Source organism: Hyperolius riggenbachi, chromosome 8 (genome assembly GCF_040937935.1).
Source record: "Hyperolius riggenbachi isolate aHypRig1 chromosome 8, aHypRig1.pri, whole genome shotgun sequence".
NCBI lineage: Eukaryota > Metazoa > Chordata > Amphibia > Anura > Hyperoliidae > Hyperolius > Hyperolius riggenbachi.
Genome location: NC_090653.1, coordinates 149,472,388 through 149,490,523, shown reverse-complemented (window position 1 = coordinate 149,490,523; position 18,136 = coordinate 149,472,388). Strand labels below are relative to the sequence as shown.

General features: G+C 45.9%; 1 protein-coding gene across 5 annotated transcripts in view; it reads right to left on the bottom strand.

Annotated features, from left to right (window-relative positions):
• OGT (O-linked N-acetylglucosamine (GlcNAc) transferase) overlaps positions 1-18,136 on the bottom strand; it is a 94,685-nt gene that overhangs the window by 51,411 nt on the left and 25,138 nt on the right. For 4 of the 5 annotated variants that reach the window (XM_068247523.1, XM_068247520.1, XM_068247521.1 and 1 more), the window contains exons 3-6: positions 13,193-13,436; positions 8,612-8,680; positions 6,060-6,176; positions 1,799-1,878 (exon numbers count right to left, since the gene is read on the bottom strand). In XM_068247523.1, coding sequence (XP_068103624.1) covers positions 1,799-1,878; positions 6,060-6,176; positions 8,612-8,680; positions 13,193-13,436 — 510 coding nt within the window. Of the gene's footprint in view, positions 1-1,798; positions 1,879-6,059; positions 6,177-7,145; positions 8,471-8,611; positions 8,681-13,192; positions 13,437-18,136 lie in introns of those variants that run through there. The other variant, XM_068247525.1, reaches the window with a different exon arrangement.

The window sequence follows — 18,136 nt, the reverse complement described above, 5'->3', positions numbered from 1 at the left end:
TAAAAAAAAAAACTTTGTGTTTCACTACCCCCATAGCTTGGGCACTAAAAAGGATAAGTGCAGCATCATGGTGCCAGTGCAACACTTCAGGATGGCCACTGCATGCGCAACTGGCACTCTGGACTTGGGGAGTGAAGCTACTGCAGGATAATCAATTTAATTAGGCACGCATGTATTTTCTACCCTATAAACACAGCATTTACTTGCCTTTGGCGCATTTTAAAAGGACAACATGGTTAAAAAAAAAAAAAAAAACTGGCTTTCTACAATGCCACCAAGCAAGCTGAACTGAAAATTATTATTATTATTATTATTAATTTTTTTTTTTTTTTAAAGCTAGCAAAAATTTCAATTTTGCTGCAGACAATTTTTTACTGATCTTAGCTTATACCAAGGTGCAAAGAAGATTTCAAGCACTTGTGCACCAGTATGTTCTTTCTTAAAGGGGTTCTGTGGGGGGTTGTGGAAGAGAAAAGCGGACACTTACCTTGGGCTTCTATCAGCCCGGTGCAGCGGTAATGTCCCACGCCGTCCTCCTCCCATCTGCGGTTCTCCGCCGCCAGCCGCCGGTCTAAGCGGCATGGGATCCAACTGCGGCTGCACTAGAGTGGCCTCGCACCCGCTCGCTTCCGACTGCGTCATCGGAAGCTTACTGCGCAAGCGCAGTACAATGCTCCGTTGTACTGCGCCTGCGCAGTAAGCCTCAGATGACGCGAGCGGAGGCACGGCAACGCGCCTTATTCGTCTGTATGTCAGACGAATAATAGCCCGGTGCCGGCTGCGGGGAACGGCGGATGGGAGCAGGACGTCGTGGGACATTACCGCTGCATGGGGCTCATAGAAGCCCAAGGTAAGTGGCAGTTTTTCTCTTTAGAAACCCCCACAGAACCCCTTTAACAGTGATCCTTCAAAGTCTATTGCAGGCAAAAATAATGGCCTGTGGGAAGAAAATATGATACTTGGTTTTTCAGGAAGGCTCCCTTCAGTCTCCAGCATCTCATTTCTCTGCTTATAGGTGCCTTGTCACCCAGTCCAGCAATAAAGTCTACAAGGTATGCCTTCGCCCAGTAATATGTGTTCATCCGCCTCACCCCTCCCAATTACTGTGTTGTTTAAATGGCTGGAAACACTGCCAAAGCTGTCATTTAACTTATCACTGAATTGATTTGCAAAAGGGGTAGGACTTGTAAGATGGCACAGCAAGATTTTCTGCACAATGATAGTGGCACCAGGCTACAAGCAACGTGGCAAACAAGAAGAAGAGACTTAAGAGAAGCTGTGTGTTGAGGCAGCACTGTGGCGTAGTGGATAGCACTCTCCCCATGTAGCACTGGGATCCGTGTTCAAATTCCAGCCAGAGCACTATCTGCAAGGAGTTTATATGTTCTTGCCTTGTCTGTGTGGGTTTCCTCCCACATACCAAAACATACAGATAATTGGCTCCCCCCTTAGAAATCACCTTTAGACTATGATGGATTTATGACTGTGGTAGGGAATAAAATGTTGAGTGACACTCCGTAACAAGACTATAATACTGTGTAAAGTGCTGTGGAAGATGTAAGTGCTATATAAATACTAAATGATAATAGCGGCATCACTGTTTTGTGTGTGCATAATTTGGAAGACACTGGAAATTGGATAATGAATGACAAGTATAAAACCAAAAGTAAGAAACAATTAGCAAAATGAATATAGTAAAATAAAAAGTATAGAATTACATTCATTAAAAGAAACACCTCACACAGAATAGTCTGAGAGATTAGTAAGGAAAAAACATCTTCATATGAGAACACATTACCTATCGAATATGCGGGCTTCTTTAAGAACATTTCCCAAATTAATATATGCATCCAGAAAATTAGGATCAAGTGTAACAGCCTAAAAATAATTGCAAAAATAAGGTAAGATCACTTAAGTATTACAAAAACTACACAAACTAGTTTAAGCTTCCCAAACACCAGGCAATCTAAAAAAAAAACACACATATATACAAATGGAATAGATGAACTGGGGTGGAGGTTAAACTGTCTACACTTAACAGAGGGGGTGTGACACTGCTCACACATTATATGGTGGAGTTAGTACGCTGGCCACATTTAGTTCTAGTGTGGAGGGGGTAATTATATTGCCCACACCAGTTATTTGGGGGCGGGGGTGATGGCAGCAGTTTTGGGGGAGGGGAATGGCAGTTACAATAAGGAGGAGAGAACCCAAAGCGGACCTGAACTCTGGCACAGGAGAAAAAAAATCTACCCTGTATGTGTTCACAGAGAACAGCCTAATTCTCCCTTCACAGCAAGTAATGAGCTACTGTAATTTGACCTGCCAGCTGTCTGCCCAATTCTGAGCTAATATGTTAACCCTTTGTGCTCCCAGTAAGTAACCATTCGGCAGAATCTCAGTAGGAGTTCTATAAGCTGTAACAAGGAAATGTTTTTTCTTTAAAGGTTACTATGATGCTGCTTATCTTTTAGAGCAGTGACAAAGTTCTGAGTTTAGGTCTGCTTTAAGCAGTGGGGTTTGCAAGTGGCCCCTGTGGTTTAGGGTTATTTCAGCTCTTATACCATGCATGTTACAAAGTGAATGTTCCGTCAAGATGAACTGATTAAAGCTACCGCGAGACTAACAGGTTATATATTAGTCCTACTCTCTAATACAATGATCAGTTATAGAAACCATTTTCATATTATTTGTAGTGTGTCACATTTAAATTCAGCAGCAAAGATTAATAACATGAATTGACAGCTTGTGGTGACAACTGACCTAGAGCTCAAAAGTAATGTTCCCAAACAAATACATATGCTACAATTGTAGGTTACCTGTGAATCTAGAAATGTTTCTCTAATACCTCAAAAGGGTTATTTTATCATATGACAAGTGCCTCTGCTGAGTAGAGACATTCTGGAACAAAGCACAAGACAAATAGATTGCATCTGCCTGATCTGCTTGCAATGCAGTATGCTTACAGTGGTTATGCTCACAGTGCACGTTTACAAGGGGATTAAACGGGGACCTTCTCATGGAAATAAAGGTGCTGCTATGTTTATTTTTTTTGCACAAGGAAGAATTCGTTTTTCAGTCTTGCTAACCCCAAGCTCAATACTGAGTTAACCAAGTCTATTTTTGTTTAAAGCTCAAAAATCAGTAAGCTAGGAAAAGTAAATCAGGGGTGGGCAACTAGAAGCACCCCCCTGTACACACCTTAAAGGAACTGAAACAGATTTAAAAAAAGTGTGGGGGGGGGGGGGGGGGGCTGGGGGGGGGAGGGGCTAACTTACCTGGAACTTCTATTTTGTAAACTCTTAGTACATAGATACAAGAATACCTATTTTTAATATAAAAATATTGTGGTCTAAGACTCTCGATATTTCATTAGGGATATGTGTGATTTTACAAATACATACTGTTAATATGGCAGTGGCTGAGAGCCCATCTGAATGACCCTAGGAGTATTGACACTTAATTGAGTTTAGTATTTTCCATGGTTGGTTCACCAACTATATGTATACCGTATACTCAAATATGTTGACTTAGTGTATAAGTCAACCCAAATTTTAGACCCCCCTTAAAGGAATACTTAAAGGGAAAAAAAAAAATGACATTTACTCACCCGGGGCATCCCTCAGCCCCCTGAAGCTGGATGGTGCCCTCGCAGCCCCGCTCCGATCGTCCTGTCCCCGCCGGCGGCTACTTCCGGGTTCGGCGACAGCCGCCGACAGGCTGGGAACGCGGCTGATTTTCCGCGTTCCCACTCGCTATATGCTGCTATAGCGTATATAGCTACGCTATAGCAGCATATAGCGAGTGGGAACGCGGAAAATCAGCCGCGTTCCCAGCCTGTCGGCGGCTGTCGCCGAACCCGGAAGTAGCCGCCGGCGGGGACAGGACGATCGGAGCGGGGCTGCGAGGGCACCATCCAGCTTCAGGGGGCTGAGGGATGCCCCGGGTGAGTAAATGTCATTTTTTTTTTTCTTCCCTTAAGTATTCCTTTAAGCTGGAATTTCTCCACACTGCTGCTTTTAAAAGGGAACCAGAGACGAACAGTCTTGAAAAAAATGAAAAAGCTTTTATACATACCTGGGGCTTCCTCCAGCCATATAAGCCTGGATCGTTCCCACGCCACCGTCCTCCGCTGCCTCTATCGCCGATACCGGGTCTTGTCACTTCCGGCTGACACGGCCAATCATACGCAAGAGCAGGGATATGGAGGGAGTCCCTGCTCTTGCGTACAATTGGCCGCGTCCGCCAGAAGTGATGCATTTCGCTTGCGTCGACTGGCCGAAAGTACGGGACCCGGTACCTGGCGGATAAAGGCAGCGGAGGACAGCGGCGTGGGAGCGATCCAGGCTTATGGAGCTGGAGGAAGCCTCAGGTATGTATAAATCTGTATTGTTCGTCATCTCTGGTTCTCTTTAATGTTGTATAAGGCAAGAAACCTGGAGAAATTAACCCCTGATGATCTCTAAGCATCTTCCCCAAACAGTGATCATGTTAAAGTGTTAATACACAACATTAACGGCAGCACAGTGTGGGGGAAATGCCTAGAGACCTTAAAGAGTTAATTTCCCCGCTGTATCTGGTTACATAGGGTGTCAGCAAAGGCAAAACATTTGTTCTAGCTGAGGTTTCCCTGCTTTCACTCTTCTCTCTCCCCCTGCACTCCACAGTCACCCCGTCAGATCAGAACAGCAGCACCAAGTCTGACAGCATTAAGTGACCATGTGCGGGGAAGTTAGTAGCAGGGACCTGAGGGAAGAGCAGTGATCGAGGCAGAACATGTGGGGGAGGCTAGTACCTAGCAGCAAAGGGGCTCTGTAAATGGAGAACTTTGTAGCAGTGACTGAACCTTGCTATTGTACCAGCGAGAGCAAGTTTGCCTTAGAAACAGACTTCTCTTTAATCTGCTGAGTTTTGGAGCAGAAATCCATCAATACAGGACAGGAAGCACTGGCAGATCACGGATACAAGGAAGTGCAGTGTTAGTGGATGAGCACAGCTGCAATAATTGCAGATATTGGCACTTGCACAAATTAGTTGCAAAATGCTACTATCGGCAGCTGGGGGAGCAGGGGATAGTAGGAGAGCGTTGCCACAAGTGGGGACAGATGGAACTGCATTTTACAAGGCTATAAGTAAGAAATTTAGGTATTACTCGCGTATAAGTCGCCCCCTACAGTTTAGCTCCAGACTAAAAATTTACTCAGCAGCACTGAAAAGGCTTGGTGTTTCTTTAACAGATTCACAGCATCAGAACTTTGTTTTACTTACCCAAGCCTCATTTTTATCTGCACAGAAGAAAACTGCCCAGGCATTTTTCCCCTGATGCTGTGCAAAGCATGATGGGATTTCTGATGATGTTCTCATTCTGCTGTTTTGCAGGCTTTTTTTTTTCTTTTGAATTAGAGATTTGAAGCCTAGCACGCGCAGCTGGGAGGGGTGATCCGGACACGGGACAGTTGGAACTGTGTCTCATGCTCCCTGTCACCTTCTTTCAACCAAAAAGATGGCTGCCCCCATGAAATCACAAACATTTGCCTGTTTTTAAAACAGGGTGGGTAAGAGATTACATTACTCATCTATTTTAATTAACATAACTAATGTAACTTAATGAGAGCATTTTTTGTTTAGGCTGAAATGCCCCTTTAAGCAAATCAGACCTAAAATTTCTTGACTTTTAGCGGAGTATATACGGTAGGCACTAACAAGAGTACAGGACAGGGGCCTATAGGGGCTGGCAACTTAAACCACACAGTACACTGCTGTGTATGGTTCATTCATTAGGTTATGGTTAGAAATTATTAATTTAGGTTTCATACATGCTGCTCAGAACCCTTTAAAAAGAAAGCAAAATAGACCAATTATATATGACCTACTTACAAGGTTTGTCATTCTTGCCTTGTGTGCACAAAGCATTTTTCAGCAGGTCTAGAAATGCAGCTAAATATGTATTTTTTTTCCCCAGGCATGGCAAAAACAAATATGCATGTTTACAATGATGCATGAGATCCAACTCAAAAATTACTTTCAGAAACATGAGATTTGTCAATAAACATGCATACCTTTTCAAAGTGATGAATGGCAAGCCAGATCTCCCCTTGTGCATTAAAAACACATCCAAGGTTACTCCAAGCCACAGCAAAGTTTGGCTGAGTTTCAATAGCTTTCAAATAACAAGCCTTAAATGGGTTTAATTTTCGGGAAGGGAGGGGAGGAAGAAAGAGGGATTTGGAAGAAAAAAATACAAGATATGTTAGACTTTATTCTCCAAACAGCAAAAAGTGAGCCTGCAGCATAGGCTCGCCAGCGCTTGATATGCTGCGCAAATCGATGAACCCTACGCGGGCGCAAACCCAAACCCTAATGCAAGCAACCATTTCTAAGTCAGGCCTTTTTATTCAGAAACCTCTCTGTTTCTTAACTGTTAAGTGTTACACTCAGAACAAAAATAGTATTATTGCTAGTTCTTTTTATCTTCAGTAACAACACTTCAGTTAAATGTATTTAAAAGGCAACAGAAAAACCAGAAATGGCAGCATTGCAAGCAGGTGAGGGCCCCTGTAATGCAGGCGCCAAAGTCGCAGGCGACCCCATGCTCACAGCAATATTATGCTATTGCAGCGCTTCGCAATTGCGCAAAAATAGGTTAACAGCCAACTTGATAGGTTTATACCAGTGAAAGTACAATTGGTATCAATCAAGGTAAAATGTACCCCACCGCCTCCCTCATTATTTCTGCCCTAAAATATGTAGCATTCATCCCACCTACAGTACATGGGCTAACTACCAGATTGGCTGTTCACATCCATTTCTCCACACGCAATGCGCGATTCGCAAGCGCAGCCTTTGCGCTGCTGCAGACTCACAGCGCATGATGAGGAGCAGAACGATTCAGTCCAAACAAAGAAGAAATAAAAAAGGAAAAAAAATAATGAACATTTGGAAGAGTTAGAAGCTTACATCTACAACTAGCTCCAAATTGTTTTCTTTTAAGATATATTTTTTCCTTTAAAGAATTGTGGCTAGTAGTATATATTTTTTTTTTAATTGCTTGTAAATAAACATTTTAAGCTGTTTTTGAAGCCACAAGACAGAAGGATTCAGGCATGGAGCAAATGGTTTTGTTGTGGCAGTTACAAACCCGTTACCATATTTCATGGGACTTTTCGGTGCGTTCCTTGCTGGAAGAGGAGGAGGTGCATGTCTGCCTAGATCCAGGCCTCGAGCTCCCTTCAGCGAGGCACCTTACGCATGGAATAGCAGTTTTCACCCACCTGAAACCTTCTAAATACAATATCAGTGGTAAAAAACCAAAAACAAGAGAGAAAATAAAAACAATATCATTAGTAAAAGATCTCAACAAAGCAAGTGAAATGCTTTTGGATATGCTCTATGATTCAGACAAGGACATGTCAAGCTGACTTGTATGTTTATCATGCAGGAGGATCAGGGGGTGGTGGCAAAAGTGCATGGCTGGAAGAAAGGCTTTAAAATTCAGAGATGATAAAATGTTAATTTTGGTATGAGGAAACAGCTGGCTTGATAATGAAATGCACTGATTACAAAGAAAGTCATATATAAGTGATTCTTTAATTCTGTTTTCAAAGAAAAAAAATAAGACTCTCACACTAGGCGCTTCCAGTCCTCTGAAATAAAGAAATCAGCATCCTACGCAGGCGCGGTTTGCTCCTATGCCAGTGTCGCTAAAGCAGCAGTGAAGTGCAATAAGTGTTAGCTGTCCAAATGATAGGCTGAGAACCCCAAATTCATTGAAAATCAAATCTACCTGCCAATTGAATTCAATATTCCCCTCAATGCCAGAGTTCCCAACAATCCCCAACCCCACCACTTTGCGGAAGGTCTCATGACAAATGGACAGCTACTCTGAATTTACACTCCATGCGGTTGCATGCGCGTGGGGTTTGGAGTAACTAAAGGCTTAGAGGAATCCTCACGTTTCTCCCAACTCCTTTCCCTAGCAGCGCAGACGCACAAGGTGGCTTGTAATAACAGTTACCTTCACAAACTTGTGCAAAGCTGTAACATTAAAGAACAATTTCTTGGGCTATTATATGTTAACTGCTAGAAGCCACCTTTATTAACCAATTTCTTTTCATCAGTCCATTTTCTTCATACAAACCAGCCTCTGTCCTTTGCTAGTTTAAATAAGCCATCTGGTATACAATGGCACAGAATTAGAGTGATCTGGGTTAATTACCAGCCTTTCTTCCATAGAAAAAGGAACATACTGCGGGAGCAAAAAAGGGTTTAAAAAGGTGGGCTCTTTGGTTCATTTTGTTGTGTCCCTAAGTTCATCAAATGAGATGAACTAGCAGACTTAAGTCCAATTAAAAATGGCTGTAAATTTAAATCAGGGAGAATTCCGAAATACCTTTGCACATTAGGAACTCTCCAAAGGGGTTTCATATACAGCTAACAGCTCCTCAGTGAAAAGAGAAGCCGTTACATTCCTTGGGTCATGCTTAATTTATAGCCTCATTCCAATAACACCGCAGTAAACATTGTATGAAGCTAATCTGTGGCAGAAAACTGAAGACTGAATGCACATAGGCAGCAAGTAGTAAGTATTACAGTCAGGATGATTTAAACTTACCTTAGCTTCTTCTAAGCGACCTAGGGCTTTAAGGAGATTACCCAGGTCACTACGAACACAGTACAAATCCTGTCAATGAGAGGAAAAGCAGTAAATCATGAGAAAGAAAAACATGTGAAATATCTTATGGCGCCCATACATGGTACAATTTTTTATTCGATTAGATAATTTAGTTCGATTATTCCGTTAGATCGAATATAAAGATTTTTTCCAGCATGTCCGATCAGATTTTTCTTGACAAACCGAGATAATCGTTCGAATTTCTTGATCGAAAAAAAAATTATATATATTTTCGACTTTCATTCGATACGATCATTTAGCTCGAATAAACAGGAAATTGAACGTTTTTATTGTATCGTGTATGGCCACCTTTAGGCTACTTTCCCACCAGGACGTTGCGTTTTAGGGGACGTTATGGTCGCATAACGTGCCCTTAACGCAACGCATGGTGGTTTTGAAGTTGGACGTCAGATTGAGCTGCGTTATGCAGCTCTCAAAGCAGCCGCTCCAGATTAGTGATAGGAAGTCCGGATCTTTTTAAAGATTCGGATCATATGAATCGGATCATTGAAAAGATCCGGATCTTTGAACCAAATCATTTGAATCATTTTATTAGGGAAGCAGATTGGGTGAAATGATTAGCAGGACAGGACTTTCCATGCACTGTACATTCTGTATGTTCCTGTTTCTTCCAGACAGACATCCACTGTGAACCGAATCTTTCATTGTGATGATCCGGATGATTCGACTCGTTCATGATCCGGACAACACTACAGTCCCACCATGAGTCTCTTCAGTGCAGTCATTATTAACCTGCTGAGCGGTCTGAAGGAGCCTGCCGCTCAGGCCCTGCTGGGCCGATTTGGCTCAAATAAAAAGCAGCACACGCAGCCGGCACTTTGCCAGCCGCGTGTGCTACCTGATCGCCGCTGCAGCGCGGCGATCCGCCGCATGCAGCGGCGAAAGAGGGTCCCCCCAGCCGCCATAGCCCAGCGTAGCCAGAACAAAAAGTTCCGGCCAGCGCTAAGGGCTGGATCGGAGGCGGCTGACGTCAGGACGTCGGCTGACGTCCATGACGTCACTCCGCTCGTCGCCATGGCGACGAGGTAAGCGAAACACGGAAGGCCGCCCGCAGCCTCCCTGGCGATCTTAATAAAACGCCGGGGAGGTTAACCACTTGCCGACCGCGCACTCATACCGCGCGTCGGCAAAGTGGCAGCTGCAGGACTAGCAACGCAGATCTGCGTCGCCGGCTGCAGGCTAATTAATCAGGAAGCAGCCGCTCTCGCGAGCTGCTTCCTGTCAATTCACGGCGGGGGGCTCCGTGAACAGCCTGTGGGCCGCCGATCACGGCTCACAGGCTAAATGTAAACACAAGCGGAAATAATCCGCATTGTTTACATTTGTACAATGCTGCTAACAGTAGCAGCGTTGTACTGGATCAGCGATCCCCGGCCAATCAGCGGCCAGGGATCGCTGTCACATGACAGGCAGGAGCCTGTTAGAGGCTGCACAGGACAGATCCGTTCCTGTGCAGCCTCGGATCTCCGGGGAAGGGGGGGGGGGGGGGGGGGGGGGGAGTTCAGGGAGAGGGGGAATCCTGCGGTGAAGGACGCACGCAGGCAGGAGCGATCAGATCCCACCAGCACATCATCCCCCTAGTGGGGAAAAAAGGGGGCGATCTGGTCGCTCTGCCTGGTGTTTGATCTGTGCTGGGGGCTGCAGAGCCGACCCAGCACAGATCAGCAAATACAGCGCTGGTCCTTAAGGGTGGGGTAAAGGCTGGGTCATCAAGTGGTTAATTAGCCATGTGGCGGAGGAGGAGGGGAGACCTCCTCCTCCAACATTACTGAGCATGTGCAAATAGTCTAACGTGGCTTAGCCCAATATAACGTACAGCATGCAGCACTTTGTTTAAACGTGCTGCGTTACTATGTAACGCAACATGGGCACTGTGAAACAGCACATTGATTTTACAGTGCTGTGAGTTAGGCTGCGTTACTGGCTGCTGTAACGTGGGACTTTACTGTGAAACCAGCCTTATGGCCCATACTCACGAGGGACTTTTGTCGCCTCAACTGTTGCGGCGACAGGTCGCCCGTGAGTATGGGCCGCGCGCACCCCGAACTGTCGCCCGCAACGGGCGCGCACCCCGAACTGTCGCTGATGTCGCCATGCGATTGAAAAGTTCAATCGCCTGGCGACAGTCGCCGCCGCAGCTGTCGCTAGTCCGCGTGAGTGCGTGGACTAGCGACAGCAACCTCCATTGGAGGTACACAGAGCTTCCGGCGGGGGGGGGGGGGGGGGGTATGGGCCATTAAGCTACATACACACGAGGCACGGATGTCTGCAGTTCCTGCAACAGCTGTTGCTGGCGACTGGCCAATTCAATTGCCTGGCGACAGCTCTGATTAGCAACAGCTCCTTGCGTGCTTCATACACATGGAGGACCTGTCGCCGCAACATGCGCGCGCCATGTGTTTCCAGCAACAGTTGTAGCCCGTGTGTATGGGCCTTTAGAGATGTATAAAAATAGCTTACAACTTCCAATCAGTAGCAGAGTTAAATTAGCAAGATTAGAATCAGAAGTAGAACAATGCACTGAGCGGAGACGATCTGGCAGCCTGGATCGCTCCGCAACACGCAAGGGATGCCATTTACACAATAGATTCAACGCAGAAACAGCCCTGACCGGCCAAATCAGCCAAAAGCCATAAGATCAAGCCATAAGATCTGCGTCCGACTCCCACACAGGATGGTAGTCTGAAGAGCATCTTGCACTAAAACGAATATCCATCTGGTACCAAACTTAAAGGGACTCCGAGCTCAAAAACAAAAAATTTAAAATAGCACTCACCTTGGGCTTTCTGCAGCCCAGTGTAGGTCGGGGGGGTCCCACGACTGCGTCCTGGCTCTTCTCCCAGAGATGGCTGGCCATCGGCTTCCGGGAGGCTCCAGGCGACACTGGCCCGAGTGTTAGGCTCCCGCTTCCGCCACGTGTGACGTCATCACGCCGGCCGGCGTGACAATATGGTGCGTGCGCGGTTTAATCACGCATGTGCCGTATTGTCACGCTGGCCGCCGTGATGACGCGAGGCAGCCGGCGTGATTACGTCACACGTGTCTCATATGCGGAAGCCCGACACTCGGGCCAGTGTCGCCTGGAGCCGCCGGCCAGCCATCTCTGGGAGAAGACCCAGGACGCAGTCGTGGGACCTCCCGACCTACACTGGGCTGCAGAAAGCCCAAGGTGAGTGCAATTTTCTTTTTTTTTTTTAGCTCGGAGTCCCTTTAAAGAGAACCAGAGACGAAGTACCCTCATGTATTTTACCTTATAAATCAGTGGGAACATGACAGTAAACACCTAATCTGCTTTTTGCTTCATTGTTCTCTATTTAATCTGACTTATCACCTCTGATAAGAATCCCCGACTGAGCATTCAGTCTAGCTTTGCTACGGAATGATTATAGCTGAGTCTGTCTTCTCTGGTGTCTTTTCAAGCCCAAGCCTGCCCCCTTGTGGCACTGCTATAATGACTCAGCAATAATCATTCCCAGCAAAGCCAGACTGAATGCTCAGTCCGGGATTCTTATCACAGCTAATGACATTTTTAACAGTGAGGATGAAACAGAGAGCAGGGTAGGTGTTTTCTCTAATGTTCCCACTGATATATATGGTAAAATACATGAGGGTGCTTCATCTCTGGTTCACTTTAAAGGATACTTGAAGGTACATGCAGGCGTAAAGAAAAAAAAAAAAAAAGCATACTGTATGTATATCCAGACAAATCACCTCATGTTTGGACATTTAAATAAGTTAGAGAGAGATGCTAAAGGGGTGTGGCCAGCAAAATGGCATAAGAAAGTTTACCCTTTATACACACATGCAAATGTACAAACAAATGCATTCACAGGAATCAATCATCCAGGCACCACTGCTATACCAAGCTAAATTAAAAGCCGGAGTCTTAGTTACAAAATATAATGCATTCCCTTGCGTAGTCACCTACACTGTGCAGAAGTACCCAGGTATTGGTAGGTGTCCTAACTGTGGCCCTTCGTAGGATACCAACGAATACCTGGGTACATCTGCACAGTGTAGCTAAGCAAGGGAATGCATTCTTTTGTAACAAAATCCATTTGTTTTAACATTTGCATGCAAGTGTGCAAAGGGTTAACTTTTGGTATATGGCGGCTGACATTTATTTCCTCTTGAACAATAACAGTTACCTGGCTGTCCTACTGATCCTCTGCCTCTAATACTTTTAGCCATAGCCCCTGAACCAGCATGCAAGAGATCAGATGTTTGTCAAAAATCTGACACTAGCTGCATGCAGGTTTCAGGTGTACGATTCAGGCAATACTGCAGCCAAAAAGATCAGCAGGACAGCTAGGCAACTAGTACAGTTTAAAAATATGGCAGCCTCCATAGCGCTCTTGCTTTAGATCCCTTTTAAGCAGTGATCTACCAAGTCAAAAAAATGCTTCTAAAGGAAACATTAAAAGCAAATCTGTACTGGCCAATGTAAACAGAAAAAAAAGAAAAAAAAAAGTGCATTTACTACTAAGAGAAACTGCTTACAGGATTGTACTGAAGGGCAGAAACATAGGCCTGTACTGCACCCTCCATGTCTCCAGCAGCCACCAAAGCTGCAGCCAGATTAATATATCCATCAATGAAGTCTGGTTTCAGGCGTAGCGCATGCCGATAATGTTCAATGGCCTCTTGCAGCTGTCCTCGCTCTTTGTAGACATTTCCCAGGTTCGAATAAGCTTCTGCTAGAAGTGGATTTTGTTTAATTGCCAAAGTACTGAAATGGGCAGACCTTCAGAAAGACAGGAAAAAACAAAAGAATTTATTAGATATACCTCACCTAATAGTCTCTAATTTTTGCCTTCATTAACCTCCCTGGTAAGGACGAGGCTGACTTGTTAAAAAAAATCCTGGTACAAACGTTATAGACAAGTTAACTTCGTCAACGCTGAAAACTGGCCTGTAAAGAGTTATAATGGTGTATGTGCACCACCTACTGGCAGTAAGCACATATTACAGCATTACAGAGAATTACAGAAGCATTACAGAAAACTTCTGGAATCTAATACCATAATGTATATTGTACAGAGAACGACACTTATTGCCACACTGGTCTGAACTCAGCCGTGATGGACTATACTGATCACTATGGCTAAAAGTCGTGCAGCAGACCAGAGTGTGTGCAGCGGTCCAATGATGACCCCTAAAGATCAAGCATGTCGGACCTTTAGCTATGCCTAAGCATGACCCAACGGCATTGTTCTTGGCACATCCCCACCCGCTGGAAACCGATCAGTCAAATGACTTGGACGTCCCTTCGATTCTCCCCCCCCCCCCCCCACAACAGAGGCGTCATCAGCCAAAGGTTACAGTGCACTAACGACACTACAGAAGTGTGAGTGTGAGTGTGTGTGTGTGTAAGATATAGATAAAAACTAGGGGTGGGACGACGAATCCTGCGAATCCACGAATCCCTCGAATATTAGGAAATATTCGAGATTCGTGGATTCAAATCCCGACGCCATTTTCCACAATACGAATCCGCCGAATCCCGCCGCCGCTCGCATTCGTCCTCCTCCGACCCCCCCCCCCTCCTCCGCTCGCCCCCCCTGCCCACATAGTTTCCATCCACTCACCTATCGCGGAGCGCAGAGCGGCAGACCTCTCGCCGACTTCCTGGTTCCCCCTAGTGACCGGCTCTTACAATGACGTTATCAGTAAGAGCCGGTCCGGCCACTAGAGGGAACAAAGAACGAAGAGGTCTGCCGCTCTGCGCTCCACGGGAAAGGTGAGTAGATTCTTGCAGGGGTGAGCAGAGGAGGCACGGGGGACGGAGGGGGCCGTGGGGGGGTTGGCGGGAGGGCGTGGGATTTCTACCTACCTACCACTATCCCTACAGGCCTCTATACCTACCTACCTACAGGCCGCTATACCTACCTACCTACAGGCCGCTATACCTACAGGCCCCTATACCTACCTACAGGCCCCTATACCTACCTACCTACCTAAAGGCCCCTATACCTACCTACCTACAGGCCTCAATACCTACCTACCCACCTACCTACAGGCCCCCTATACATACCTACCTAAAGGCACCTATACCTACCTACCTAAAGGCACCTATACCTACCTACCTAAAGGCACCTATACCTACCTACCTAAAGGCACCTATACCTACCTACCTAAAGGCACCTATACCTACCTACCTAAAGGCACCTATACCTACCTACAGGCAACTATACCTACCTACAGGCAACTATACCTACCTACAGGCAACTATACCTACCTACCTACCGGCCACTATACCCACCTACCTAAAGGCCCCCTATACGTACCTACCTACCTACCCGCCCCTATACCTACCTATCTAAAGGCCCCTATACCTACCTACCTACAGGCCTCAATACCTACCTACCTACAGGCCCCCTATACGTACCTACCTACCTAAAGGCACCTATACCTGCCTATATCTGCCTACCTACATACCTACCTATACTTAAGGCCCTATACCCTGCTACCTATACTGAAGGTCCCTTTACCTACCTACCTAAAGGCCCTATACCCTGCTACCTATACTGAAGGTCCCTTTACCTACCTACCTACCTAAAGGCCCCTATACCTAGCTACCTACCTATACTGAAGGCACATATACCCTGCTACCTATACTGAAGGCACATATACCCTGCTACCTATACTGAAGGCCCATATACCCTGCTACCTATACTGAAGGCCCATATACCCTGCTACCTATACTGAAGGCCCATATACCCTGCTACCTATACTGAAGGCCCATATACCCTGCTACCTATACTGAAGGTCCCTTTACCTACCTACCTAAAGGCCCTATACCCTGCTACCTATACTGAAGGTCCCTTTACCTACCTACCTACCTACACTGAAGGCACATGTACCTTACTACCTATACTGAAGGCCCCTATACCTAGCTACCTACCTATACTGAAGGCACATATACCCTGCTACCTATACTGAATGCCCATATACCCTGCTACCTATACTGAAGGCCCATATACCCTGCTACCTATACTGAAGGCCCATATACCCTGCTACCTATACTGAAGGCCCATATACCCTGCTACCTATACTGAAGGCCCATATACCCTGCTACCTATACTGAAGGCCCATATACCCTGCTACCTATACTGAAGGCCCATATACCCTGCTACCTATACTGAAGGCCCATATACCCTGCTACCTATACTGAAGGCCCATATACCCTGCTACCTATACTGAAGGCCCATATACCCTGCTACCTATACTGAAGGTCCCTTTACCTACCTACCTAAAGGCCCTATACCCTGCTACCTATACTGAAGGTCCCTTTACCTACCTACCTACACTGAAGGCACATGTACCTTACTACCTATACTGAAGGCCCCTATACCTAGCTAGCTACCTATACTGAAGGCCCATATACCCTGCTACCTATACTGAAGGCCCATATACCCTGCTACCTATACTGAAGGCCCATATACCCTGCTACCTATACTGAAGGCCCATATACCCTGCTACCTATACTGAAGGCCCATATACCCTGCTACCTATACTGAAGGCCCATATACCCTGCTACCTATACTGAAGGCCCATATACCCTGCTACCTATACTGAAGGCCCATATACCCTGCTACCTATACTGAAGGCCCATATACCCTGCTACCTATACTGAAGGCCCATATACCCTGCTACCTATACTGAAGGTCCCTTTACCTACCTACCTAAAGGCCCTATACCCTGCTACCTATACTGAAGGTCCCTTTACCTACCTACCTACACTGAAGGCACATGTACCTTACTACCTATACTGAAGGCCCCTATACCTAGCTACCTACCTATACTGAAGGCCCATATACCCTGCTACCTATACTGAAGGCCCATATACCCTGCTACCTATACTGAAGGCCCATATACCCTGCTACCTATACTGAAGGCCCATATACCCTGCTACCTATACTGAAGGCCCATATACCCTGCTACCTATACTGAAGGCCCATATACCCTGCTACCTATACTGAAGGCCCATATACCTTGCTACCTATACTGCAGGCCCCTATACCTTGCTACCTATACTGAAAGCTACCAATATTGAAGGCACCCATACCTAGCTAGCTATACTGAAGGCACCTTTACCTCGCTACCTATGCCTGGGTACCTATACTGCGGGCAACTATACCACGGATCGCACAATTTTTATGTGCAGGATTCGTTAGATTCGGGATTCGAAAGGTTCGAGATATTCGAGAACCTTTTTAGATTCGGATTCGAAGAAATTGTGGATTCGTCCCATCCCTAATAAAAACGAATGGGAACGCGGGCGATTCTTCATCTTCCCAGCCACAATAGCGCCCTCTATGCTGCTATTGCTGCAAGGAAGGCCGCAATAGCAGTATAGGGGGGCGCTATTGTGGCTGGGAACGCAAAGAATCACTTGCGTTCCCAGCCTGTCGGCGGCTGACGGCGAAACCGGAAGTGGCCGCCGGCGGGTCCAGGAGGATCGGAGCAACTCTACGTGGGCACCGATCAGCTGCAGGGGGCTGAGGGAGGCCACTTTTTATTTGACTTTGCCACTTTAAGCCCCATCTACACGATATGATTCTTTGTGCGATTCGATTACGAATCTACGATCCAATTAAATCCGACATGTCCGATCGGGATTCAATTCGAATTGCCATTGTTTTGCAATGGCAAATCGAATCCCAATTGGACATGTCAGATTTAATCGGATGGTAAATAGAATCGTAATGGAATCGCACAAAGAATCGTATCATGTAGATTGGGCTTTATTGTAACAATATTTGAAATCTGCTACACAAAATCGCTCCAACACTAGGCATGTTTTGAAAACCCTCTTTAAACATGCCTAGAATCGCTCTGAAAAATCGGCTTCAAAAGCCTCTAGAGTTAGCAGATCTGCTGGAGGTTTTTGGTGTGTGCTGGCCCTCACTTTGGTTCTCTGGCCTTTAGAATCTGCCATTTGATGTATAGGTTGTGGGCTTCACTTTTTTTTTTTTTAAAGAACTTCCACATAAGGAGGAAATTTAGTCCATGAATGCAAAAAAAACCCCTCTGTACTCGCACCCCTGGACTATGTGATTCAGCGCCAGTTAGTCCTGGAGAAGATGGCACACCCCATACAGGCCAGGTGCCAGAGGAGTGTGCAGTACCCGTAACTTAGTGGGGCTCATCTTCCCTAATAAAATAAAAAAAAGTTATTTGGCTCACATATTCCTGCTGCAGCCTTAGCAAAAACTTGACACCAGAGTTTTCCACCAGCTTACTATATTATGGCAGTGGCTTTGGCCAGCAAAACATCTGAGCAGCACTGGGAGACCCAGGTGTAAACCCTGATTACTAAGCAGACTAAGGGCTTGTTTCCACTATAGCGAATCCGCATGCAGGCACCGCATGCGGATTCGCATAAGCAATACAAGTGGATGGGATTGTTTCCACTTGTGCGTCGTGCGGGTGCGTTTTGGT